At 49.3% G+C, this 24,035-nt stretch overlaps 9 protein-coding genes across 9 annotated transcripts; 6 read left to right on the top strand and 3 right to left on the bottom strand.

Annotated features, from left to right (window-relative positions):
• Positions 1–193: 193 nt before the first annotated feature.
• C7M61_002972 (uncharacterized protein) lies at positions 194–1,621 on the bottom strand (the record flags this gene model as incomplete). The annotated part of the gene is made up of 2 exons (XM_024858328.1): positions 194–223; positions 776–1,621. The coding sequence occupies 2 exons, from the start codon at positions 1,619–1,621 to the stop codon at positions 194–196; spliced, it is 876 nt and encodes a 291-aa protein (XP_024713734.1).
• Positions 1,622–2,198: 577 nt separating this feature from the next.
• C7M61_002971 (uncharacterized protein) lies at positions 2,199–2,954 on the bottom strand (the record flags this gene model as incomplete). Its single annotated transcript, XM_024858327.1, has 1 exon — positions 2,199–2,954. The coding sequence occupies one exon, from the start codon at positions 2,952–2,954 to the stop codon at positions 2,199–2,201; it is 756 nt and encodes a 251-aa protein (XP_024713733.1).
• Positions 2,955–3,421: 467 nt separating this feature from the next.
• Positions 3,422–4,348, bottom strand: C7M61_002970 (uncharacterized protein; the record flags this gene model as incomplete). Its single annotated transcript, XM_024858326.1, has 1 exon — positions 3,422–4,348. One exon carries the CDS (start codon positions 4,346–4,348, stop codon positions 3,422–3,424), a length of 927 nt encoding a protein of 308 aa, XP_024713732.1.
• A 1,387-nt stretch (positions 4,349–5,735) lies between these two features.
• On the top strand, positions 5,736–6,635 carry ILV6 (acetolactate synthase regulatory subunit; the record flags this gene model as incomplete). The annotated part of the gene is made up of 1 exon (XM_024858325.1): positions 5,736–6,635. The coding sequence occupies one exon, from the start codon at positions 5,736–5,738 to the stop codon at positions 6,633–6,635; it is 900 nt and encodes a 299-aa protein (XP_024713731.1).
• A 1,786-nt stretch (positions 6,636–8,421) lies between these two features.
• On the top strand, positions 8,422–11,454 carry ZCF27 (Zcf27p; the record flags this gene model as incomplete). Its single annotated transcript, XM_024858324.1, has 1 exon — positions 8,422–11,454. One exon carries the CDS (start codon positions 8,422–8,424, stop codon positions 11,452–11,454), a length of 3,033 nt encoding a protein of 1,010 aa, XP_024713730.1.
• Positions 11,455–12,066: 612 nt separating this feature from the next.
• Positions 12,067–12,546, top strand: HAP3 (Hap3p; the record flags this gene model as incomplete). The annotated part of the gene is made up of 1 exon (XM_024858323.1): positions 12,067–12,546. One exon carries the CDS (start codon positions 12,067–12,069, stop codon positions 12,544–12,546), a length of 480 nt encoding a protein of 159 aa, XP_024713729.1.
• Positions 12,547–14,705: 2,159 nt separating this feature from the next.
• BEM1 (phosphatidylinositol-3-phosphate-binding protein) lies at positions 14,706–19,515 on the top strand (the record flags this gene model as incomplete). Its single annotated transcript, XM_024858322.1, has 2 exons — positions 14,706–16,438; positions 17,022–19,515. 2 exons carry the CDS (start codon positions 14,706–14,708, stop codon positions 19,513–19,515), a joined length of 4,227 nt encoding a protein of 1,408 aa, XP_024713728.1.
• A 292-nt stretch (positions 19,516–19,807) lies between these two features.
• C7M61_002965 (uncharacterized protein) lies at positions 19,808–20,458 on the top strand (the record flags this gene model as incomplete). The annotated part of the gene is made up of 1 exon (XM_024858321.1): positions 19,808–20,458. One exon carries the CDS (start codon positions 19,808–19,810, stop codon positions 20,456–20,458), a length of 651 nt encoding a protein of 216 aa, XP_024713727.1.
• Positions 20,459–21,087: 629 nt separating this feature from the next.
• On the top strand, positions 21,088–22,380 carry C7M61_002964 (uncharacterized protein; the record flags this gene model as incomplete). Its single annotated transcript, XM_024858320.1, has 1 exon — positions 21,088–22,380. The coding sequence occupies one exon, from the start codon at positions 21,088–21,090 to the stop codon at positions 22,378–22,380; it is 1,293 nt and encodes a 430-aa protein (XP_024713726.1).
• Between the last annotated feature and the right edge of the window lie 1,655 nt (positions 22,381–24,035).

Genomic DNA, 24,035 nt, shown 5'->3' with positions numbered 1-24,035 from the left:
ACCTCGACTCCTTGGGCAACCTCACCACTGCACCAAATAGCTCATGAGAATCATCACTAAAATGAGCACCCCAGATACCTTCACTGAAGGTGTTTCATTTTTCGAAGACCTGGAGTCCGTTTCAATAAAATTTACCGAAGAGCCGGTAACTATTGTCCCTTCAGCATAAGCAGTTCCGCTGATACACATATAATCACTTGCTGACGGAGGAAGTTCCCAAGTCCTGGTGGTATCGTTCTCAGTGCACTCCAACCTAAGCCATTCTATCCTTCCACTGTAGACGCCTCCTGGGAACGTAGTAGCAGTCAGCACATCAGGGTTTGAAGTTTGAGACATTCTTGATGTGAGTATGAGTTCAGTTGAGGGCCAATTGTGGGGATTCAGGGCTTATGAATGATTGGGTCTTCTCTTCGAATTACGAGACCCCTCTGTCAAAAGAGGCTTAATACCTCTATAGAGCGCTTCGTGCATCAAAGGAACGCAGCTGCCATTGATTTACGGTAGCGAGGCGCCAGTGTGATAGACTCTGCATGACCAGAGATCCCATCAACTTGGCCGCACAGGGTCTTCATAGAGAAATCTGAAGCAGTGAAAGACAATGTTTAGTCTCCGTGCGTAATGCGAGGAGCTCCTGGTTGAGTAGGCCCAATTCTGTCTCGTCCATGTCAAGCATCGTGGTGGCCTACCAAGATCGATTAGATTTACCGCCATGTTTAGACCGTTTTCGATTGCCTCTGTTCTTATTGACCCTGGAAGAGCAATACGTTTCACATACTCTTTTGAACAAACCTGTAATAGAATAATCTGAAGCACGAGTGTCGAGTCCCTGTGGTTCTGAAGATGGAGCTGTGGTAGTTGTCTTTGTGTCGGTTGAGCCTGACAGTGAATGGGGGGAATGGAAGCTTCTGTCCGGTAGATTTTGTAAGGAAGGAATGTCTACTTTGTAGATGGGCCCTCCGGCGGCCGCCAGCTTCGCATAAGACCTAGCAGTCGCCCGTGTTTGGTCAACCAGCCTCATGACCTTATCCCGCTCCTCTGCTAGATTATCCCGAAGCTCGTTAGATTTTTGAACGAAGTACTTAGCAAGATGAGTTTTTCTCAAATCATACAACGGACGGCAAAAGTCAAAAGAACTAAAGTGACGAGGGTAGAACAAGATACTGTCAGCTGCTTTCTCGATTTCATCAGCTGAAGGTTCCAGACGATAAACGTACGTGTAGATCCAAGAGAGAGCATCGTGCTCTGCTTCTTCGAGCGGTTGAAAGCATTGTTCCTCTAGTTTCTGAAGTTCATCGGGAAGCAAGGCAAGTTCCTGAGAAACCATTTCCATCCCCATATCTATGAATTCTTGATTGGTGGTCCGAGAATTGGACCTTTTATCAACTTCAGACACTATGTCCCGTGGAAGTGTACCAAAGTGCTCATGGGTCTTGAGCTCATAGTACCTTCCGAGAGATTTGCCGTACGATTTCAATTTTCTCTTGCGAATGCCCAAACGGCGGGTGAATTCAGCGTCGATCACTTTTTCGGATAAGAGACAGACGCGGCCTTCTGGAGTATCCAAATCGAACTTTGGTTTCCATGGAACTAGTTCTGGAGTGCAACTTGGTGATTCTGGCATATGGGAAAGAAATCGAGTGAAGCAGTCAATTGGATGGTCTAGCGGAAATGAGAAAGTGGATTTATTTCAAGTCAAGCAATTGGGATACGGAAATGTCAGGGTTTTTATAACTGGTTGATTGTAGCTGAGTTGGGTACGTAGGCGCGAGTGGATCAAGAATACGCGGAATCCTGCAAGATATGGGACCTGAAGGGGTCCGGAAGTTTGGCAATAAGAAAAGCAGAAAGAAAGGGCATCATGGAAACATTTTCGTCTTGGACGTGATTTTGATGAAAACTTTAAATTTTGAACTTGAAAGATATCGTAGAGGAGGAGCAGTACGCACGTATCTCAAAGGTGGGGTTTGCAGCCATTCTTGAAGTACTCATACTCATGAGAAGTCCACCCTCAATGATGGACAGCTCAACATGACCAACTCAACAGTAATCTCTGTGCCGACTTAGCGCACAGGGTCTTCACCAGCATTAAAATAGATATGTGTTCATATCAAATTTCATATCATAATTCATGGAGTCTGAGTATGGTGGAAAGGCAGGACTTTCACGATTTGCTCCTTAGAGTGGAACGATGTGGTGGTTCAATAGGATCGCTTGTATGTGTTTTTGTGAACTCTGGAAGAGTGACCACCGCTAGAGAATGATGGAACAAAAGGCCCATCTCTGGCTCTTTTCTCGAGAGACAGCTGAATTTCAACCCGTCTACGCTTCACTTTCCTGGTAACACAGTCCCGGTACCAGGTTCGATCCTTGCGATACTCAACAACCTTACTCAAACAGTATTCAAGAAGATAGGATTTTTCGTACTCCTGTAAAAGAGAGCAAGCATCCAGAAAGTCACCCGCACCAGAAGCTTTTTCCTTGATAAAGCGTGAAGCATTAAGAAGTTCACGATCCAGAGGGCTCTCCTGGTAGATGTATTCATAAATCCAACGAGCGACTTCTACTTCTGGAGGAGCCAAGCGTTGGAGGCATTCTTTCTCAATTTTTTGCAATTCCCCGGGAAGTGACGCAAGTTTGCCAGTGAGGTTTTCTCTATCCAAAGAGAGAAGTTCCTCGCCATTGACGTTTTCATCAGCGTTTTCTCTGGTTTCCTCCGCGATGTCAGCTGGAACTGTGCCAAACTTCTCGTGGACCTTGAGCTCGTAGTACCGCTTAAGGGTATCACCGTACAGATCCATCTTTTCCTTAAACAAGTCGAGACGGTTCAGGAATTCATTGTCGATGTCTTCTTTCTCCAAGAGACAGACACGTCCTGCTGGACAATCCAAATCAAGCTGTGGTTTCCAAGGTGCAACTTCGACTTCTGGAGTGGCAGTGGTCTCTGGGCTTGACATATTGATAGCTGATGAGCGATTGTAGGCAATTGGGATCGGAAAGTCAAATGTGAATTGAAGAGCGAACCTTTTTAAGGGACAAGTAAGGAAAAAGCAGGCGCACGAATTTCCGATCCTCAGGGGGTGTGTGAGATACGCGTGAGATTCGCCTGGATGTCGCATTTATCTGGGGTCCTCTAAAGCATTGGAAGGCACCTGAAAATTATGGTTTTCAAAAGAATAAGAAGATAAGTAGGCTCAAAGTAAGGTTTGAACGCTTCTTCTGCGGTAATTGTTTTTAGAAAAATGTCTTCTGTTGAAGACCCTCGTTTCAACACTGCCAACTCTGTGAGGTCAAGGGACATGTTGGCTGTGGAAAGAAGTAACATGAATCAACTTTAGATAAGGATAAGGGCAAAATTATTCGAAGTAATGTGAAATGGCTGGACTTTCACGATGTGCTCGGTAAAGTGGAGCATTGCGGTTGCCTACCAAGATCTCTTGGATCTACCACCACGTTTGGACCGCTTCCAAATCTTTCCGGTTTTGTTAACTCCAGAGGTGAAATAATCATCACAAGCACTCTTTAATTGACCCATAGTATAGGTGTTTGGCGCACGAGTTGCTTGTGGTCCTGACGTTGGTGGTTTCACTTTTAGCTTTGCAAACCGTATCGTTGAGCTGTCTAGTTTCAGATCACACTCGGGCAAATAATGTGAGAGGGGAATATCCACCTTGTAAATCGGGCCGTCGCCTTTGGCCATATTCATGGCATGTTCTTGAGCCAATGACCGTCTGTGGGCAGCCTGCCTTATAATTTCGTCCCGCTTTTCGTTTAAATCCTTATCATGCTGCACTGATTTGCTTACGAAGTATGCAATGAGGTCACTTTTTCCCATATCACACAAATGGGGGCATAACTTTGAAAGTTGATAATCATTGCTCTGCAATGTACGTGCAATTATCTCGACTGTACTAGCAGGAGGTTCCCGCTGGTAGATGTACTCATAAATCCAACGGAGAGCATCTTCTTGTTTATTCTTGGGTGGATTGAAGCATTGTTCCTCGAGATGCTGGAGTTCCTCTGTAAGAGGTACAATTTTGCTGGCTATGATCTCCATACCCATAGCGATAAATTCTTTGTTGGTGACACGATAGTTGGACACTCGACTGGTTTCCTGAATAACTTCAAATGGAAGTGTGCCATACTTTTCGTGTGTCTTGAGCCCATAGTACCGCTCAAGGGTTCTGCTGTACGATCCCAAGTTTTCCTTGTAAATGTTGTAACGCTTATTGAATTCACGGTCAATCTCCTTTTCAGACAACATACAGACGCGTCCTGCTGGAGTATCCAAATCGAAAAGTGGTTTCCAAGCTGCAACTTCAACTTCTGGAGTGGCCTCTGAACTTGACATGTTGATGGAGTGATGCTAATAAGCGATTGCAGGTAATTGTCCAATGGGTCAAATGTGATTTAAGAATGCACTGAATCCTCAAGTATAGGTAAGGAAAAACCAGGTAGACGATATCCAGATCCTCAGAGGTTCTTTTTGTTGGTTAGATACGCGTGCGATTCGCTTAAATATCGCGTCTATGTGGGGTCCTCTTTAGTAGCGGAACCGATAAGCAGGCATATGAAAATGTGAGTTTCCAGAAAGGAATATGGAGGTTTCAAGTATAATTGAATTTTCACTTCGGACAATTGTTTCTAAAATCTCTTATTTGTTGAAGGTCTTCGTTTCAACTCGGCCCAGCCTGTGAGTTAAGTGACATGACGATGGCTGCAAATGGAAATAACTTGCATCAACTCTGGATGGAGATTAGGGCAAGCTACTTTCAAGAGATCTTTTACCTCGCCATATTCAAGAATCAGCATATTCAAGAAAAATTGCTGATAATGCTGGTCGGCTTCACTTGAGCATCACCAAGGCAAGAAGACGGAGGGCCAATGGCCATCTTTGTAAAGAAAGAACATATCAAAGAGAACTTTAATAGCTAAGTGGCATCTATTGATTTCGGCTCGTCAATTGCATCTGTACATCTAAATGAAGAAGCAGTAGTCTGATATTTGCTAGTCTTACTTACCCACTCACAATTATTTTAGTTGTTCATGGCAACTGAATCCTCGCAATATTAATCATGAAAACCTTCATAAGCAAAGTTTTCATTGAACGTTTAAAAAGTTTCTGGCTGAGTCATTTGCTCAGTGACTCACGTCACATAAGCGGATTCTCGCCTAGGACGAACGGAACCTCGCCTTGAAGAGAAATGTGAAAAATCGATGAGAGATTTCAAGAAAATACGAAATGTTCATTCGAATTCGGCTCCGTGAATTCAAGTCGCCAATCGAATATACAAACCTTCCTTTTAGGCCCTCCATTGCACTCATCTCAAAGGTGGGGAAGCATTTTGCACCCATTCTTTTAGCACACAACCTCATGAAAAGTCGACCTCCAAAGACCAAAAAACCAACAAGCTCGACTCTTAAAGAAACTCTAAAGCAACAAAATCCACCAACCATAAGCCAAATTCACTTTGACCTAAATACCCCAAAACTGTTGGAACCTCCGCTCACCCATTGACTGCGATAGCATCTCATGAACTGTCACCCCAAAACCTCCACAACACTGCCTTTCCAAAATCACATATACTTTCTTCCTTAATTCACCTCCCCTCTCTTATTCACCCAAATATCTCAAAATAAAAAAGAATCTCCCCTGCTGGTACGGACCCCGGGACACCCACACCCGTACACCCCTTTACCGGCCACATCAAAAAATTATGATTCATTCTAAAACTACAATGAGAGCTCTTCGTCCTGGCCTCCCTGGCCGTCTTTTCCAGGCTAGAACAAAGGTTCTGTCGTCTTCCACGTCGGCCTTGGCCTACAAGACCTTGCACAGAAATCTGAAGAGACCTCCTTTGCCTACTTTCGACACCCCCAATTGGCTGGCTGATGCTGCCGTTTCGTCCATTTTGTACGAGACTCCTTTCCCCAGCAAGGCTCCAAGAAAGCAGCACGTGCTCAACTGCTTGGTTCAGAACGAGCCCGGTGTGTTGTCGTCCGTTTCGGGCCATTTGGCTGCCAGAGGCTTCAACATTGACTCTTTGGTGGTTTGCAACACCGAGGTCAAGGACCTTTCGCGTATGACCATTGTGTTGGGCGGCCAGGATGCCGTTGTCGAGCAGGCCCGTCGTCAGATCGAGGACTTGGTGCCTGTGTACGCTGTTTTGGACTACACCAACGCCGAGATTGTCAAGAGAGAGTTGCTTTTGGCCAGAATCTCGCTTTTGGGCCCCGAGTACTTCCAGGAGTTGATCGCTGCCCACAACTCCCACACGTCCGACGGCTCGGCGGTGCCCGACTTGAGCGCCACCGAGAGCGAGTTCCACCCCAGCAACTTGCCTGCGTCCGAGGCCTTGAGACAGAAACACACTCATTTGCAGAACATCTCTGTGATCACCGACAAGTTCGGCGGCCGCATTGTGGACATTTCCGACAGAAACTGTATTGTCGAGTTGAGTGCGAAGCCCTCGAGAATCAGCTCCTTCATCCAGTTGTTGCAGCCCTTCGGTATCTTGGAGATCGCCAGGTCTGGTATGATGGCGTTGCCCAGAACCCCATTGGACCACACGCAGTTGGAGGACGAGGCCATGGACGCCAATGACATTGTGGACGCCTCGCAGTTGCCTCCCGGTTAGCTGGACTTTGTATGTATTGAATCTTGTAAAAAGGGAGAGCCGGTGTAGGAACCCAAACATAGGTTTGTAGGTGAGAGGATTATTGAAGGACGACCATTGAAGGCCGGTAGAGCTGTGTTGACTGAGTTGTTGGTGACTATATGAATGAAGACTTTCATATTTGACTGGGGCACAATTGAGTCATCGAGGATGTGGGCTTCTCAAACTCCAGAGGTTGAAAAGTTTCATTTCTCAAGTAAGCTAACCACGGTATGGACTTTTGTCTTCATGAAGGACTCTCTTTCATCGGCTTCACCGTATCATTTGTTCCTTAGTTCAAGACGATAACTGGCTACACCAGCTCTACTACCATGTATGCACTTGTTCTACAGTCCCTTCTCTATCAGTGCACTCTTTGATACATTTTGAGCCAGTTTCCAACCTTAGTTTCAGACAAATCACAATCTTAAACCCATAAAGTCACCATATCCAAACTTTCAAGGACTCCTCTAACCCTACAGATATCCACCCTAGTCAATCCAACCAGCCCATTCCTTGCCACCTCTTCCACCCAACCTCCTATTACAAGATAAAAAAGCCAAACCCCAACCCTTCACCTCACTATTCACCCCACTACCTCTCCCTCTCCCTCACTTCACCCAATCTCGTAACAAATTCCGTCAAAGCACAGAACATACCGGTGGCTTAAGCGTCGTTGACGCAGGGTGCCCTTGAATCATCGCCAGGTCTCTCAAAACCCCAAAAATTAGTCCTCCTCGGAGTCGCCTTCCCTATACTGAAGCGGCGATCCACTACAAAGAGATTTGCAAAAGTGTACCCTCGCCACCTCTCCAAAAGGGTCCTGAAATGGGTGCAAATATTATTAAGCCCTGCGTCACTGGCGCGCCGCTTAAGCAATGCGCCAAGGGTGACAAGGGCAGTGATGGAAGCAGGCGAAAAACACCAAAATAAAAAATCAACGAAAATCAAAAACCAGCCAAAAACAAAAATTTCTTCACCGCCGTGCCCATTGTGAATTTCGCCGGCGCCTAGACTTTTGTGCACGTCAAGCGGCCATTGTTTGTGTGGCACAATCGACGGTAAATCTCGTTTTCAAGCGGCAGCACTAGTTGCACGGCGTTGATCATAGCCTGGCGAAGCGGCTAAGAAATGAAGGAAGAGGCGAAAACGCCCCTGATGAGAATTAGTCAGGTCCCAAAAATACACATAGTGCCACAAAAATGGTAGTACAAAGCAGAAGTAGCGGTGCTATCCTACCTAGAATCCTCAGTCTGGCCACTCTCTCATCGCTTAATTATTACCAGGTTTGCCCACCAAACAAGTCACCATCCACCACCTCCTACAATAGACCCCAAACTACTACCTCCACACATTAAAAAACCATCGTAATTTGCCCACCGTTGCCCGCTTCCGGCCTGGTTTGCGGCCCTGCCCGGCGCCTGTTCTGAAACCAGCGTAAGTCCAAACCTTGTCTGCTTTTGCCGCTGAACGACCGTTTGAGATCACAACGCAGATTCCGCAGACCCTGCCAGGGCCTAGCCCGACGGCTCCATATAGCCCGTTGAAACGCCATCTGAAACGCCAGGAATTAAAAAAAAAAAAAAAAACCGTAACGTCCCTGCTCCATCCCCATCACCTTCTCCATAAAACTTAGAGGCCTCTCTCAAGTCTCTCAATGCACCCTCACGCCTGCGCTCAGGCACCCTCCAGCGCCGCACTATGCACAGAAGCTGAACATCGCCATACTCTCTTTTCCATGAGCGAACCACAAAACAACAATCCCCCCATGGACCCGTTTCGAGCCCCGCTGCGAGATAACACGGAAAACAGCCTGGCCTACTCCAACGACGCTACACCCAGCCATCCCCAGGCTCGGATTCCTCCGCTTCCAGCTCCACCTTACTACAGACCCGTGGGCCATCTGCCTCAGGACTTGTACCCTGGATACGTTCCTCGGGAGGCACGGAGCGATAATTCGTCGGGTTCCCACGAAAGCCAGGCCCCGGCGGCGGCCAATCCGAGCCAGAGCCAGCAGAGTCAGAACCAGCTTGCCAATCCGAGTCAGAACCAGAACCCTGGCTCCAATCTCCACCACATGCTGGTGCACGGGATCCCTGGAAACGGGCAGGGCTACGCTGTCCACGGGGTCTCGCCGCACGGCCAGGTTCTCCCGGGCCAGGGCATCCAGGTGGCTCAAACTCCGCTGAACTTGCTGCATCAACACATGCACCCAAACAGTCAAAACACACAAACGCCCCAGCATTCCCAGCATCTCCAGAACCCACAACAGCCGTCGCCTCACGTGCTGAATTTCGTGACCCGGGCGGCGGCAGCGTTGCCTCGAAAACGGTCCCTGACGGCCTGTGACACTTGCAGACAGAAAAAGTCCAAATGTGACAACGTCCGGCCCCGATGTGGCGCCTGTGTGCGTTCGGGAAACATGAATTGCCGCTACCGGGCGGACTTCCCGGGGTCCGACTACTCGCTGTACGATCCAGCGTCGCTCACGATTCTTCTGAAGCTCGATGTGATACTACGCCATGTCAAGAGCGATCCGGAGCTGCTTCCACGCACAAAAGTCGCCTATTTCCAGCACTGTCTTTGGGACATGTCGCTCATGAGCATGTTCCGCTGGCGGGCCGTGCAGAAGGTGCTTGGGGTGTCGGATAACGACCAGGCGAACTGGACTAGACGGTTGGTTTCAAAGTACGACATGAAGGTCAGCTGGGGGCTTCCACGGAAGTTCAAGGAGAGGTTTGATACGTGCACGGCGTTGGAGGAGCTTCTCCGGCTGCAAATCTCGTCCTTCACGAACTCCTTCTTCCTCAATGCCCACACCAAGGTGCCTTGTCTTGATATCATCAGTCTCTTGGAAAGCATCGAAATCTACACCCTCATGCAAAAGGCCAACCCGCAAACGACGTTCATCAGCATGCTCGAGGACTACATGTCGTTGGAGGAGGGCGAAACGGTGCCCCGGTCGTTCAAGGACGCTCTTTTGACGTTGAACCTCGAAAACACCGCCGTCCGACGCCGTGCTTTCATCAACTGCTGCGAGCTGGTGCCGCTAATTTTGGCCGTTTGCGCCATTGGCATCATCGCCTCGCCCGTGAAGCTCGATAACCACCAGACGTTTCATAATTCCACTGAGGAGGGCCGCTCTATGGAGAATTCCGCTGCCACACTCGCCAAATCCGGCCCGTTGATCCCCAAAGATCGCAAGAAATTGAGCAGCTCGCTCATCGACTACGCCTTGATTATTTCCCTGGTGTTCCCGTTGTCGCTCAAACGAAACTCCCTCGTTTCCATCGAGTACCATATCATGCTCAACCAGTACCATCTCTACAATATGGACCCGCTCAGCGCCCACAAGGCCATTGTCACCGCCAGCACCGATATGATGTACTACTTGGAAAAAGAAATGAACAGAGAGGCCACCAGCGAGCAGCTCAGGTACCTGTTTGCAGAAAGAAGGCTGATTGTGGACCGTCTTTTCTGGACATGTCTCAAGCTCGAGTGTGAGCTTCGGGCAGAACTTAGTCCCCATGTGCCGCTTTCGGGAATTACACAGATGGTGCCTCCATCGCCGTTTTTGAGGATTCCAGATGCCGTTTCTGCAGAGGAGCATTTAGCCGATAGTGTGGCTTTGACGAACAAGTACGACGACAAGAACCTGTGGTATTTTTTCCTTACAGAAGTGGCCGTCAGGAAAGTGGACAATAAGCTTTATGACGAAATTTATTCTCTTGATGCCGTCAGAGAGGCGCTTTGGGACCTGGACGAGTTTGTGGACAAGAACATCTGGAAGCTTCTGATCAAGTACTTCAAGCAGTACGATGCCATTATTGCGTCGCTTTCGCCTAGAATCCGGAGCTTCGTCTTGCTGGAGGCCGATGTGGACGAAATCCACGCCAGCATGAAAAGAAGAGCATGTCGAAAAAGAGGCGCCCTGGAGGCCTTCGAAACAGACATTCTCGACAACCTCGACGAGTTTTTCATTGACGAGGATCTTCTTCTCAAGGCGCAGCTGGAGCTGATTATGTTCATCAAGACCCGTTTTTTGGCGTCCAAGATAGCCCTTTTCCGGCCCATCATGTACCTTATACTTGAGGATCGAATTCCGTTTTCTGAGATCTTTGAAGCTGCTGCAGCGGTGCTAGCCCAGGTTAAGGCAGAAAAAAGAGAAGAAATGGTCATGAACCACAGCCATCTGCCTTCTCAGCTGAACTCGACGGTTTCCTTGAACAACGACACTTTGCAGCTTGACACCTCCAGTTCGTCCTCTCAGTTTGCCAACAACTTCATGGACGGCGAGGTCGCCTATATTGAAGCCATAAAGGCGCCTCCCAAGGAAAGAAGCGATATCAGCGAGGACAACTTTAATGATATCGTGGAGTACGACAATCTGAAGGACGACACCAGTCCTGAGTTCATCAACATCAAGGACTACCCTGCAGCCCGGAAAAGGGTACTTCAGGCATTTGTGAAAAATCTTATTACCGTACCCAAGGGAAATATTCCCAAAATCGGGCTGCATCGCCATTCAGGCCTGTGGTACTACGTCAGGCAGCTCATTGTGGGAAACATCTCGCTTTTCATGCTCTACAAGAAGGTGCAGCAGGCCATCAAGATGTTGGTGCAGAATAACGCTTTTTCTGGTGGAGAGGAGGTCATGGAGGCGCTCAACTTGATCTTCAGCCGGGACCTGATCAAGGGGTCTCTTGAGTACACCTTGCTTATGCTCCACTACTGGAAGGAGGAGAGTCCGGACTGTGAGATCTACATTGAGCAAGTCCAGCTCTGTCTCGATGTGCTCTAGGAGGTCTAGAGATAAAGGATATTGAAATTTTTCGATTGACAGTATGGTATTTGCAGCCAAGGTCAAAACGGTAAAAGGGTGAGTTTCAAAAACAGATAATGAAGGGCTTCGGTGTAAATTTGCGCTCAGGCAAGGTTTGAGGTGGCTGCACCGCTAAAAAGTTAATCTACGGTTCCTTGAAAACGGTTCAAGGTCCCAAAATGTACATACAAAATAGGCAAAGGCTGGAAATCCAGCAAATCAAAAGCAAGCAAAATTCACTTTTCCCATATTTTCGAAACTTTTCTTCAGAAATTCAGCCGCTTCCTCGGGCCTGGTTCCTACATGAATGGAGCACCGTTGACCGGCGCAACTGCACCGTTTTCTCAATTAGGCGAGGTGCCACACTGATGGAATAGATAACGAGGGGCACATTTGTGAATCCAGCCGAAAACAGAAAAATTCTTCTCGTAAACGGACGGCTTTTTAAAATTAAATAAATTGGGTGATTTTTGGCCGACCCGCTACTGGTATTCCCCAAAAAAAGCCGCTTTTCAGCAACCCCAGCCCGAGTCCGAGATCGCACTTCCCGAGCATATATAGCCGTGTTTTCGCACCCAAAAGAACCCCAGCATGAAGAAGAAAATCAAGGAAGAAGAGTACGACGATTTACGCAATTGTGACTACGAGATCAAGGAGCAGGACCGGTTTCTCCCGATCGCCAACGTGGCCAGGGTGATGAAACTGGCGCTTCCGCCGCATGCCAAACTCTCCAAAGAGTCCAAGGAATGCGTTCAAGAGTGTGTTTCCGAGTTCATCAGCTTTATCACGTCGCAGGCGGCGGACAAGAGCAAGTTGGAAAAGAGGAAAACGCTTAATGGCGAGGATATGCTCTGGGCGATGTTTACCCTAGGCTTTGAGCATTACGCTGAGACCTTGAAGATATACCTAGCGAAGTACCGCCAGTTTGAGCAGATTGAGGCGGAACGGAGGCTGTCGGGGAGAAGGAGAAAGGCTCGGGACAGTGACAGTGACGATATGCAAGAGATGGCGTACGACATGACGCCCGAGGACTATGTGGACTTTGGTGCTGAGTTCGAGTATGCCATTTAGCCGTGGGGAGGTGTTATCCTGAAGGGGAAGTTTATGAGCAGAAAGCGGCTCAAAGCTGTTTTTGTAATGGGGCTCTGGGGTTTTGGCCGGGTGGTCAAAGGCGGTTACTCTGAGTTTTGGTTCCTATGTGTCACCAAAGTCACAGAGTTCCACCAAAGATAACAGATTTCCACCAACTGTCACAGAAGTTCACCAAAAGCCACCGAAATCGGCTTTCCAGGTCACTCAATTGGCTCATTAAGATTCAAAAGCCCTCGTTATCAAGGTTTCTTGGTGAATTTGCCAATTGGTCGTGAAGAGCACTTGGAGCGTTAGCCTGTGAACAACACAACCAAAATTTTGCTAGAGGAGCTGAATTTTGGTCCAACAGCGTCCAGAAATCATCCATTTCTGGTGAATCCTCAACTTTAGATGAGTCCTCTTCCTCAGATGTGGCTACTACTTTGGACGACTCTTCAGCTTTGTGTGCCTCATCCACAGAACACCCCCTGGAATTTGGAATAGCTGTTGGGTCTTCTTCAGAACCAGCGGTAAATTTGGCCTTTCCATGCATTTTACCGCAATCTGGTCCATATCTGTGTGACATTCCATAACCACATTCCCTCACCTGGCTGAAAACCTCAACCACCTATCCATCTTTTCGTTGATAGACCCGTGGGGGACGCTAACTCCGGTCTTTTGCCAATTCCCAAACCTCTCAAGCAATCGGCGTTTGGATCTGCCCTGATGACACAGCATTCCTGGCATTCCTGGATTTGCGCTGGCATGCCGTTTGCGTTCTATCGGAATTCAAGACCAATCTTCCGAGTGCCCACTAATCCACCGGCGCAAACGCCGTATGTACATAAAAAGCGAAACACGAAACCCAGGGCGGTCAAGAGGGCCCAGTTAAGACACTTTTCTCGTCAAACCTCTCGAACCCTGCTCTCGAGAGATTTCCTGATTCGGCGAACAATGAACGGTGAGGATTTCCCAAAAGGGCATCCTGATAGCACAGAAACCATTGTTGGAGGTGTTTCTTGGCCCGTGACCTGTAGCTAGCTGGAAAAGGGGACATGAACGTTGGTGACTGTGGTGCATTTGCAGCCACTAGGGAAGGAGCCCTAACGGAGAAAAGCATGGATTTGGGGGTATCCGGTGAAATCTAAATTCCTAAAGATACTAAAAATCGACTAAGTGGCTCGCCTCGGGTGGTTGCAAATTGTGGTGCATTCGCTAAGGGTTAGTCGGAATTTGCGTTATCGCTAGCATTCCAACCACAGTGGGGCACCTGCGTCACAGAATCTTCAGAATCCACAGCAACGAAAATTCGATGAAATTTTTGAATCCTCACGATGTTCAAAATCATCAAACCCCCATCAAATGCCGACCCACAGGACAAGCTTCTCTTGCAGCGGGCCTGTGGATACGGACTAGATCAGACCACAAAAGCGGAAAAGGTTCAATTCATCCAGAAAAGACGATAAACGCTTTTTTCGATAATTCACCAAAATCCAGCCTTTTCCACCGGTTTCAACGGCCCCTTGGGAACCTTATTCGCCGGTTTGCTCCTATTTTCCAGGATAACGCCGTGGCTGCGAAGGCACCGAGCCGCAGGTTGAGGAGTCCGAAACCAGCGAAGGCCAATTCCAACACTTTTTCGTTTTTTGACGTGAAAACCCGAAAATCACGAAAATCGCCTCGCTTTCGTATTTCCCACCGTGAAGCCTGGTTAAGCCACCGAGCCTCGAGTCTGAGGCTGGACAGGTGTAATTCGCGGCTGCTTCCTAGCGCAGAGCTCGGCATGGAAAACTGGGAGTTTGATGAAATTTCATCAGGAAGGAGAAATTTACATTTATCTTCAAAAAAACCAAATCACCTCTGCCTTAGCAAACGTAAAATCAATCTCTTACTTCAAAAACCCTTCGCCTCTTCAAGTACCCCCACCCCTCCTTCGGTTTCCAGAACCGCGCCAGCCCTGAAGCCCACCTTCTGGAAAACCACCAAAACCCTATCTCCCCCAAAAAACCCTCACTTTCAAAAACGTACTACTTCTTTTTCCTAAACTACCAAATCCCCAAATCCAAAAAAAACCTTCCCTTTTTGTCCCCCATCCACCTCCTCCACCTCACCGCATTCTCGAAATTCGCATCTATCTCTTGTGAACAACCACGTCTTCCATGATCAAATCCTTCCGCCGAAGCAAGCGGCTGCTGAACCTGCTGCTGACGACGCTGCCCAAGCACCTGATTCTGCGGGTCTCGCTGGCGTCCCACGAGGCGGCCGATTTCGTCAACTCCTCTCCGACAAAGGTGATCAAGGCCTTGTACGATTACCGACCCCAGGGTCCCAAGGAGCTCCAATTCACAAAGGGCGACTTCTTCCACGTTCTCGAGGCGCCGCTGGAGGTTGACCAGCACGGCTGGTACGAGGCGACGAATCCGATGACCAACCAGCGGGGCATGGTGCCGAAACTGTACTTTGAGGTGTTCAATCGAACGGGCCACGCCAGCCAGGCGGGTCTGACGGGCCTGGTGGGCGCCTCGGGCTTGCCCCAGCTGGTGCAGCCTCCACAACAGCCGTACCAGCTCGGCCAGGGGCTGCTCCACAACATCCAGCAGCAGACGATCCAGAACCTCCAGCAAAACGGGCCCCAGCCCAGGGAAAACCGGACCTTGTACGCCGTGACGCTCTACGACTTCCGTGCCGAGCGTGAGGACGAGTTGGACATTGTGCCCGGCGAGCATTTGGTGATTTGCGCTCATCACGACTACGAGTGGTTCATTGCCAAACCCATCAACCGCTTGGGCGGGCCTGGGCTCGTGCCGGCGTCGTACGTCAAGATCGTCGACAAGTACAACCCGCTGGCGCAGATGGACGCCGGCGACGACATGGTTTCGGTGATTTCTCACTTCAAGATCCCCACCGTCGAGGAGTGGAAAGAGCTGACCGCCATCTACCAGGCCAGCACCCACCCTTCGGGAAAAGCGTCCCTGGCGCCCTCGCAGCTCTCGGACTCGAGATCCTCCTCCTCCTCGGCCTCCACCTACATCACCGAGGCCTCGGTGGATCTGTACCACTTGGCGACTCTGGAAGACAACAGCAGGTACCAGTACGTTGTGACGGCACGCACGCTGACGGGCAAAACGAGGCAGTTGTGCCGTTTCTACGAGGATTTCTACAACATGCAAGTGAAGATCCTCGAGCAGTTCCCCCACGAAGCAGGCAAGGTGGAGGGCCACAGAAGAACGATCCCGGGCTTCCCTGGCCCTGTTATCCACGTTTCCGACAACATCTCCTCGTTGCGCCGGGAGCGTTTTGACTACTATCTCCGGAACTTGATTGCCATGCCGGCCAATGTCTCTCGTTGCGATGAAGTATTGGCGCTTTTCGAAGTGCAGAATAACGGCTTTGACCGTGAGTTCGTCGACCGTGACCGCTCCCTGAAGCCTATAAATCAGCAGCTGGGCTACCAGCAGGACAGACTCTCCCAGTACCTGAATGTGCAGCCCCACCTGAGGAGCAGAAGCTCCAATACGCCTTCGCTGGAGCTGAACCGAGCTGAAAACCGCACACTGGACCCGCGTGTGCTTGAAACGGAAAAACAGCCCAAGGTGAAGGTGAAGTTTTACTATGAGGACGACATTTTCGTGCTTCTCTTGCCCGCAAACCTCAGGCTCCAGGATTTGAAGTCCAAGCTTGCCAAGAGACTTGGGCTTGATTCTGGCGAGGCCGATCCCTCGGGCCTTGTGTTCCTCTTCTTGAAGAACGAGTACGACGACTTTATGGATACAAACCAGATTGCGTCGGAGGTGTTGAGCGAAGAGCAGCGGGCGTTGCTTTTCCATAAGGAGATCAGCGAGGACGCCAAGTTCCACGAGGTGCTCTACGACAAGTGCAAGATTGTCATTTTGTCGGGATAATGTGAAGAAAATGAAGCGCTCGCAGGAAAGTGTGCTGCTTTTGCTCTGTTTAATAGCTTTGAGGAGCTGCTGCCCTCAAGCCTGGAATGTGGCTCAAGTCACTGAGTTTGCTTGCCCACGGTGGTCCTCTCTAGACCTCGTTGAGCCAACGAATCTTCCCCAATCGTCAGCGATGGGTACCTCTCAAACCCTCGTGCTGGTGATGTGGCCGTGTCGCTGAACCAAAGACCTACGCGTCTCAATGGCAGAAATGCCCGTCTGTATCGATGCCCCCGTGGCTTCCTCTGTACTATATATCTGGCGCTGCCAGCAAAAATCATGTTTATGGAAGTATCACCTACTCTGCTCAACCTCTATCAGTCGCGAAGGATGCAGAAAAATCAACATCAAAACTCCACCTTTTGCCCACACAAAGGCATGGAAAACAGCCTGGCCCTGCAGAAAACAACCTTTACTCACCTAGTTTGTAACACCTGAAATGCTCCGACGGGTAAAACACCTTTTTTTCGGAGACAATGACGATTCTGTGCTAACAGAGAAACAGCCCCACAATGAACCGATAACGACAAACAGAAGAACACGTTCCCAGCTGGCCCAGCCAGAGGAAAAAGCCAAATCTGATGATAAAGCTGAAAAGATTACAGCATCCGAATTGGCCAGGGCGCTTTTAAAACAACACAAGGTCAAACCATCAGCTCAGCTTTCAGATGTACACAAAGCCGGCAAGCGTGTTATGGCGATTGAGAACCTCATCACGCCTGAAACGCCCAAAAAGGCTGAAAGTGCTGTCACGCCGGAAAGAAGGAGGTCCAGAAGAAGATACAAGCGCTACGATGTGAGTGCCAAAAGAAGAGTCATCAATCCCCTGCTGGAGCTGGAGGACGAGACTCCCATAGAGCTTCCTCTGCAGGTTGTGGAATTGGAGGAGGGAAGCGAATCTTTGAGGGAATTGGATGCTCAGATCATTGGCGATTTGGAGAAGCAGTTGAAGGAGAGTGGAGACAGCGAGGATGAGTTTGTGGAGGCTGAGAGTCAGTTTAGGAAGGAGGTTGAGGATGTCAAGGAGACAGGGGATGTCAAGGAGACTGCCAAAGAAGGAGAGGTCCAGGAAGTTGAGGTGTCGAAGATGGAGATCATGGATGTCACTGAGGTTGCATCCTGGAGCATGGACCTGGAGGTTGAGGAGGTAGAGTCCAGCAAGAACTCTTCGTTTGAGAAGCCCGGCAGCGTTGAGGAGGTTGTGGCTGTTGAGGAGAAGAAGGAGAAGGAGAAGGAGAAGGAGAAGGAGAAGGAGAAGGAGAAGGCTCCAGAACCCACTAAGAAGCCTGAGACGACCTCTAGTCCTCAGACAAAGCAACCTGAGAAGGCTAGAGCCGCCAAGGATACGGCTGTCGACAAACCTGAGACACAAGATCCCCAACAAGCCAATGAACTGCCCAAGGTCAACAGATCTCTACTAGAAGAGCGTCTCAAAGCGGCTGCAAAAGCGCCCAAAAACGGTCCCTCCAGCAGCCCTCAAAAGCAGACTGCTGCTGAGCTGCCGAAGGTGAACAAACAACTCCTCAAGGAGCGTCTTGAGAAGAGCTCCAAAGGTTTTGGCAGTCCCGTGGCCCAAAAGGCTCCATCTGGCAAACTGCCCAAGGTGAATAAGGCGCTTCTCAAGGAGAGGCTTCAACAAGAGTCCAGCAAAGAAAAGAACGGAACCTTTGGAAGCCCCGATCAGGCTCAGAAGTCTACTAAACTGCCCAAGGTCAACAGGGAGCTACTCAAGGAGCGCCTTGAAAACAGCAAAAATGCAAAGTTCGGGAGCTCCGATGCTAGCAAGGCCAATTCCAAGGAATCGCCAGTGGTGAAGAAGACCCTTTTGAACCAGAGACTCAGGAAACTTCGGAAAACCCGCCAACTTCGCCGAGACTCGTCCGGGAAGTGGACCACCAAGGAGGATTCTGACTCCGATGTGATTCTACTAGGTGAGGAAGTCGATGTCGGATCGAGCCAGGAAACACCCACTCAATCCTCGAACGTCAGCAATGACCCAATAGACGACGCGTCAGTCTCTGAGTCCGACCAGATAGATGACTCTCTCGACGACGACTACATCGAGAAAAACGAACCCAGTTCAGCCAAGAAACCTAAAAAGGCAAAAATCTCTAAAGAGGTCGATGACCATGCAGCAACAGAGGTCTTTGAAACGCCAGCTCGTGTCTCTAATAGATATCCCATAGCACCAGCGCTGGCGCCAGGGCGAGTTATCTTTGGATCTCCATTGCTGGCATCCTCGACGATTCCACCTGTTAGCGGAACTTCACATTTGTCCAGCAGGACCTCTGGCGCAGAAAGCCGAGGGACGCTTCCTAGTCTGGTTCGTCAAGCACAGAGTCGACCAGACAGCAGCCCTACGCTTTTTGTTTCTGCGGACTCGTCTTCATCAAATCGTCCTTATACGGCTCCTTCCGTTTCATCCAGTCCGTACCACAGGGGTCTGAACAGAAACCGGAAGAAGCTTCTTAGTCTGCCTCAGCATCTGCCGAGCTCAATTGGTGGTCTGAACAGAAATCGAAAACGGCTACTTAGCCTGCCACTGCCTGCGTCATATAGGCAGATCCACTCCTCGCAAACCAACTCAATGGCCTCGTCACAGGGCAAGGATAAGTTGATGGTTCCTGAAACGAGTGTGGTGTTGCCTCCTGGAGTGGTAATGGAATCTCTGCTTCTGGATAACGACTTTGCAGTGAGAAGCTCTCAAGAGATCACGGTTAAAAAGGAGATCATGTCTCCGAAACAGCCGTCTTCCTCGCAAAGGCCTGCTGCAAAACCGATTCCAAAGAAAATGCCACAAAGACCACCTCCGCAAACGCTTCCCAAGAAAGTGGGAACTCTTCCTACGTCAGTGAAGCCTGCCCTAGCGAAACAGGGACAAAACAAACGCGTCAAGTTGAACCCCATGTATCTGAAGCTCACGAGGCCTGAGGCTCAACCACAAACTCCACCTCCCAAATCGCTAGCGCAGCAATTGAAGGAGCGGAGAGAGCAGCTAGAGAAATCAGCCGAGGCCCAGAGTGCATGAGAGAGAAGAGTGGGTTTTATACTTTCATCATTGGTTATGCCGTTCAGCCCATCTACGCCAACAGATCTACGTCACCAGGCTTCAAACTCCGTTCTCTCGGAGTAAATTTGAAATCAGAGAAACAACAGTCAATTGCACTAAAAAGCAACCATCACGACAATGTCACAATCAAAATCACCATGTTTGCTGTGTTCCATGTCTCCATATCCGACCCATTGTGCATGGACCCTGAGCCACACTTCGCGGTCGCAACTTCACCAACCAACATCTCCTAGACCACTACTCATCCTCAATGATCTCCCCAAAATACGCATTGACCCACTACTGGCGCTCCAAAGTGACCTCGGCACCCCACGTGGTCAACTTGTACCTTGATTACAATTGCCCCTTCTCGGGCAAGTTGTTCCAGAAGCTTCTCAAGGTGATCCCAGCGCTAGACGAGAAGCACCCTGGCGGATTCCAATTTGTGTTTGTCAATGTGATCCAGCCATGGCACCCCAATTCCGTTCTCTTGCACGAGTACTCGTTGGTGGTGGCGCAGTTGTTGAGGGAGAAGGTGCCCGAGAAGTCCAACGAGCTCTTCTGGGGTGTCTCCAACGCTCTTTTCAGCAACAAGGAGGAGTTCTACGACTCTGCCACCGTCAGCCTTGGCAGAAACGATATTTACAAGAAGATCAATGAGACGGTGTTTGCTGCGGTGAGCCTTCCTTTCGAGAAGGCCGATGTGCTCAAGAAGTTGGAGATCCCTGCCTCCTCGTCGGCGCTGGACGCCAGCAACGACGGCAATGGCGCCACCGTTGACGTGAAGTACTTCACCAAGTACTTGAGAGGCGTCGGTGTCCATGTGACTCCCACCGTGAGTGTCGATGGTATCGTGGACGGCAGTGTCTCCAGCGGCTCGCTGCCCGAGGAATTGACCAAGGTGTTCGAGGGCCACTTATGACTGAGCCGGCAGAGTCGGTTGTGAGGCGGAGGCGGGTTTGTGACCCGTGTCTCTGTATAGTCTTAAAGGGCTGCTTAAGATGATGTTTTGAATGCAAGACTGTAGGTTGGTTTGGGCTAGGTCCCGGGTCCAAATGAAGCGTAGGTACTTGGCTGTGATGGTAGTTGTGATGGCGATGGTGATGGCGACAGTAATGGTGAATCATCAATGGGATCATATCACTATACGGTCTCACCTCTGTAGCACCCAATACCAATAAAGCTCTGGGACTACCAATGAAGCTCTAGGAGACCACTATTCGGATTATTTCAAAGTAAGAAGAAGCCAATGTCATCGAAAAGTCTTAAATTGGGTTTGATGCTCTGAGATGCCCAACTCGAAGTCTCAATGCTTATGACATAACTATACTGACCCTATCAACACAACACACCCAAATAAGGACAAAACACCCAAACAACGCCTCTACCTCCTCTCCCACGTCATTCCCATCAATCCAATACCACCCATTTCTGAATCAAGCTTTCTTTTTCTTGGTGGTTTCTTGGTGGTTTCTTGGTGGCCCCCCTCGACTATAAAAGGCCGCTTCGCGAGAAACCCTCTCTTCCTCTTCATACCACTCTTTTTTCTCCATGCCCATCCCCATCACCGTAGCCTACTCTGTCGACGCCGGCGTCATCCACAGGAACTTCTCCTTCGACTACGACGCCCTCAGCGCTCCTCTGTGTATGTTCAACCCGTTGAAGTTGCCTGTTTTTGCAGCCAAGGACGAATCCGAGATTTCCACCGAAACACGCCAGAGACGGCTGAATTTCGTCCAGAACATCTTTTCCAAAATGACGGAGAAGTTCCCCTTGCCTCTTTTGAAGCATTTCTTGGTCGCCGCCTCGTTGTCGCCTCGAAAATGGCCTGAGGTGGGTTTCACCAAGGGCGACAAGGAGTACCGTTTCTGTGGGTTTCTGCCCAACGGCAAACCCGTCATTTACGACTACAGCGCCGTCAAATCCATCTTTGAAACAAACTCGTGGATGGAAAACGTGCCGTTGCTGAATGCTGTCGGTATCTTGGAGGCGTTGAGGTCGAGAAGTCGTCTTGAGGAGGACCAGTCTGAACCTTCTAGCACCAGTCTTCCCACTCCAGATTCCAACGAAAACGAGGTGGATTCAAACGGCGCTTATCCGTCTGTGATCATCGACTCGCCAAAACAGGACTTTGATCTCGATCCATGTAGCAGTCCAGTCCAGTTGGTTCCTGAAGCGGATGAAACAAACGGCGAAGATGCCGTCACATATGACGAAACCCGCCGTTTCCTCAACTTCTTGTACCCTGACCAGACAAAGGCGCTGTTGAGTTTCGATCTAGGGTTACCCTCCATCGCTCTGGCCAGTTCTCCAGAACTGTGTCCCAATTCCCACATCAACAGCTGGTTGTCCAGTGCTAGTGCAGAAACCTCCAACGCCTTTATTTCTTTCAACAGCCTGTCGGCGACTTCTGCCGAGGAGGAATTGGCCAGTATGGCTAAACCCAAGGATTCGGAACTTTACGAGTTCATTGAAGAGCACGGGTGCAGTTTATCGTTGCATCTTGGCCGTGGCACGGAAAAGCTCGTGTTGTCTTCCCTAGAGAAGGTTTTGGGAGATAATGGCCCCAACAAGGATGCTCCGTTGGAGATAATCACCTTGAAAAGAAGCAACCACAGAGAAAGCTTCTCGCTGAGAGAAAACCACAGAAGAAGGCGCAGGGAGAACACCAGACGCAGACGGGAAAGAGTCAAGATGATTTCCCAGGAGCTTCGGGAAGCGTTGATGGAGGATTCGGAGTCTGTTCCTTCGCCGGAGGTCGAGGAATCAGGCGACAAGTCCTCGCTGTCGGAGGAGACAGAGAAGAAGGAGAAGTCTGAGGAAACAAGCTCCGAGGATGTCTAGTGGCAGTTTCTGCTATGCTTCGTTTTTAAAAAAAAAAAAGAGTTGGAAGATTTCTGTAGTGGTCGATTCGTGCTATGTCCGAGAAGCCTCCGACTTTTAGTAATCTTTAGTGGTCAAATAGGCGGTTCAGCATGGATTAGTTCGTCTGCAGAAACTGGACGGGCCGGTGGTGCCATTGCCGGGGGATTAACAGAGCATTCACGTGGTGCTTGGATACCTAGAGGCTTGTTTCTTGCTCAGTTCTTTTGGATATTGAGCCATGGTTCACATAATGCTGGTGTGATGAATGGATGAGCTCTCACTGTTGCCTGGGTTTACTCTCAGTGGCCTGTTCTATGGAATCATTTCTCATGAGCTGAACGGTTTGTTTCTTGATCCGTGGGGATTCCTGTGGGACTTTTGAAGGTTCAGGAACTATGGCATTCGTTCCTTGGGTGTGAAAATTGGCCCGATGTGAAATCCCACTTCATCAGTATGATGACCCACTTCATCTCTTTCTCACAATGGGTGATTCCTCAACCAAATCGAACCTCCATCCACTCAACTTCCTCTTTCGAGCTATCCTCGTACCTCATGCTGCTTACATCAGGTCATCTCGATGCATCTTGCAGACCCCACAATCTTGAAGCTCAAAACCCTTGCGTCAAAACCTTGAAGCCTAAGTTTTAGGTTTAAGTTTGGAGGGTTGACAGCCTGTCTGTCACATGAATCTCTTGGCCTTCGGAAATGTATCCGTATGGGAAAAGGCGACGTCTTAAGCTTTTTAGTTTCTTGCGTTTTTGACATTTAGCATCTGGCTGAAGTTTAGGCGTAAGCACTTCTATTTGGAGAATAGCGATTCAGGCAAGATGAAGCGATAGAATCATCTGATAGTTCATTGGCTTCTGGGCTGAGTAGACTTGTGGGGCTAGTCTTCTCTTCAATTTCTGATGTTGGTGTAATACCGTGGTTTCCCTTTCCACCTCTTAGCACAAAGCAAGGAGATGTTCAGTATTCGGGACTCCGGCAAAGTTATATAAAATTTATTGTAGTCTTGCCTTCAACACCAAAACCATGAATTCTTCCACTCTCTGAAGGAGTCATTCGATCTCATGTGCTCAGTCTGCTAGCCTAAAAGAATTAGATCCTCGGCAACCGGGCTATACCTTCCCCACCAATTTCCCGAAAACTCTATTCCCATAACCTTCAGGCATACAGGGCATGTCTTTCATCTCGATCCAGCCAACTGATACAACACATGGGCTTTTCCAAATCATCCAAACAAACCGGAATCCCTAAAAGCCCAGAGAAAACGTTTCTGCTTCAAAGCCTTGACTATCGTATGCACACTGACACAAAATTAGGCTTTGGAATGTTGTTTAAAAACTGTGCCTACCGGAGACCATGCCGGCAGTCCGCGATGGAAGCATTTACACGGCTATGCAAGAATATGCACGGTCGCTGTGAGAGGTGCATATGCCGCATTCCCTACCTCATGCGGTCTCTTCGCTCGTCTAAACGTCAGTCACCTTACATATCCAGGCGACCCCTACTGCGTATGCAAATTGCCAGGGAACCCCCGGAAAGGCGTTGCGATGCATTGTGCTTAAAAGGCGGTGCCAAGCGTCCAGAAGAAGTAGGAGACGTTTTGGCATCTAATTGACAGCTGCATACTT

The sequence above is a fragment of the Candidozyma pseudohaemuli genome, assembly GCF_003013735.1.
Source record: "Candidozyma pseudohaemuli strain B12108 chromosome Unknown scaffold00006, whole genome shotgun sequence".
NCBI classification, from domain to species: domain Eukaryota; kingdom Fungi; phylum Ascomycota; class Pichiomycetes; order Serinales; family Metschnikowiaceae; genus Candidozyma; species Candidozyma pseudohaemuli.
The sequence above is the reverse complement of the archived record's forward strand: the minus strand, read 5'-3'. Positions and strand labels throughout refer to the sequence as shown.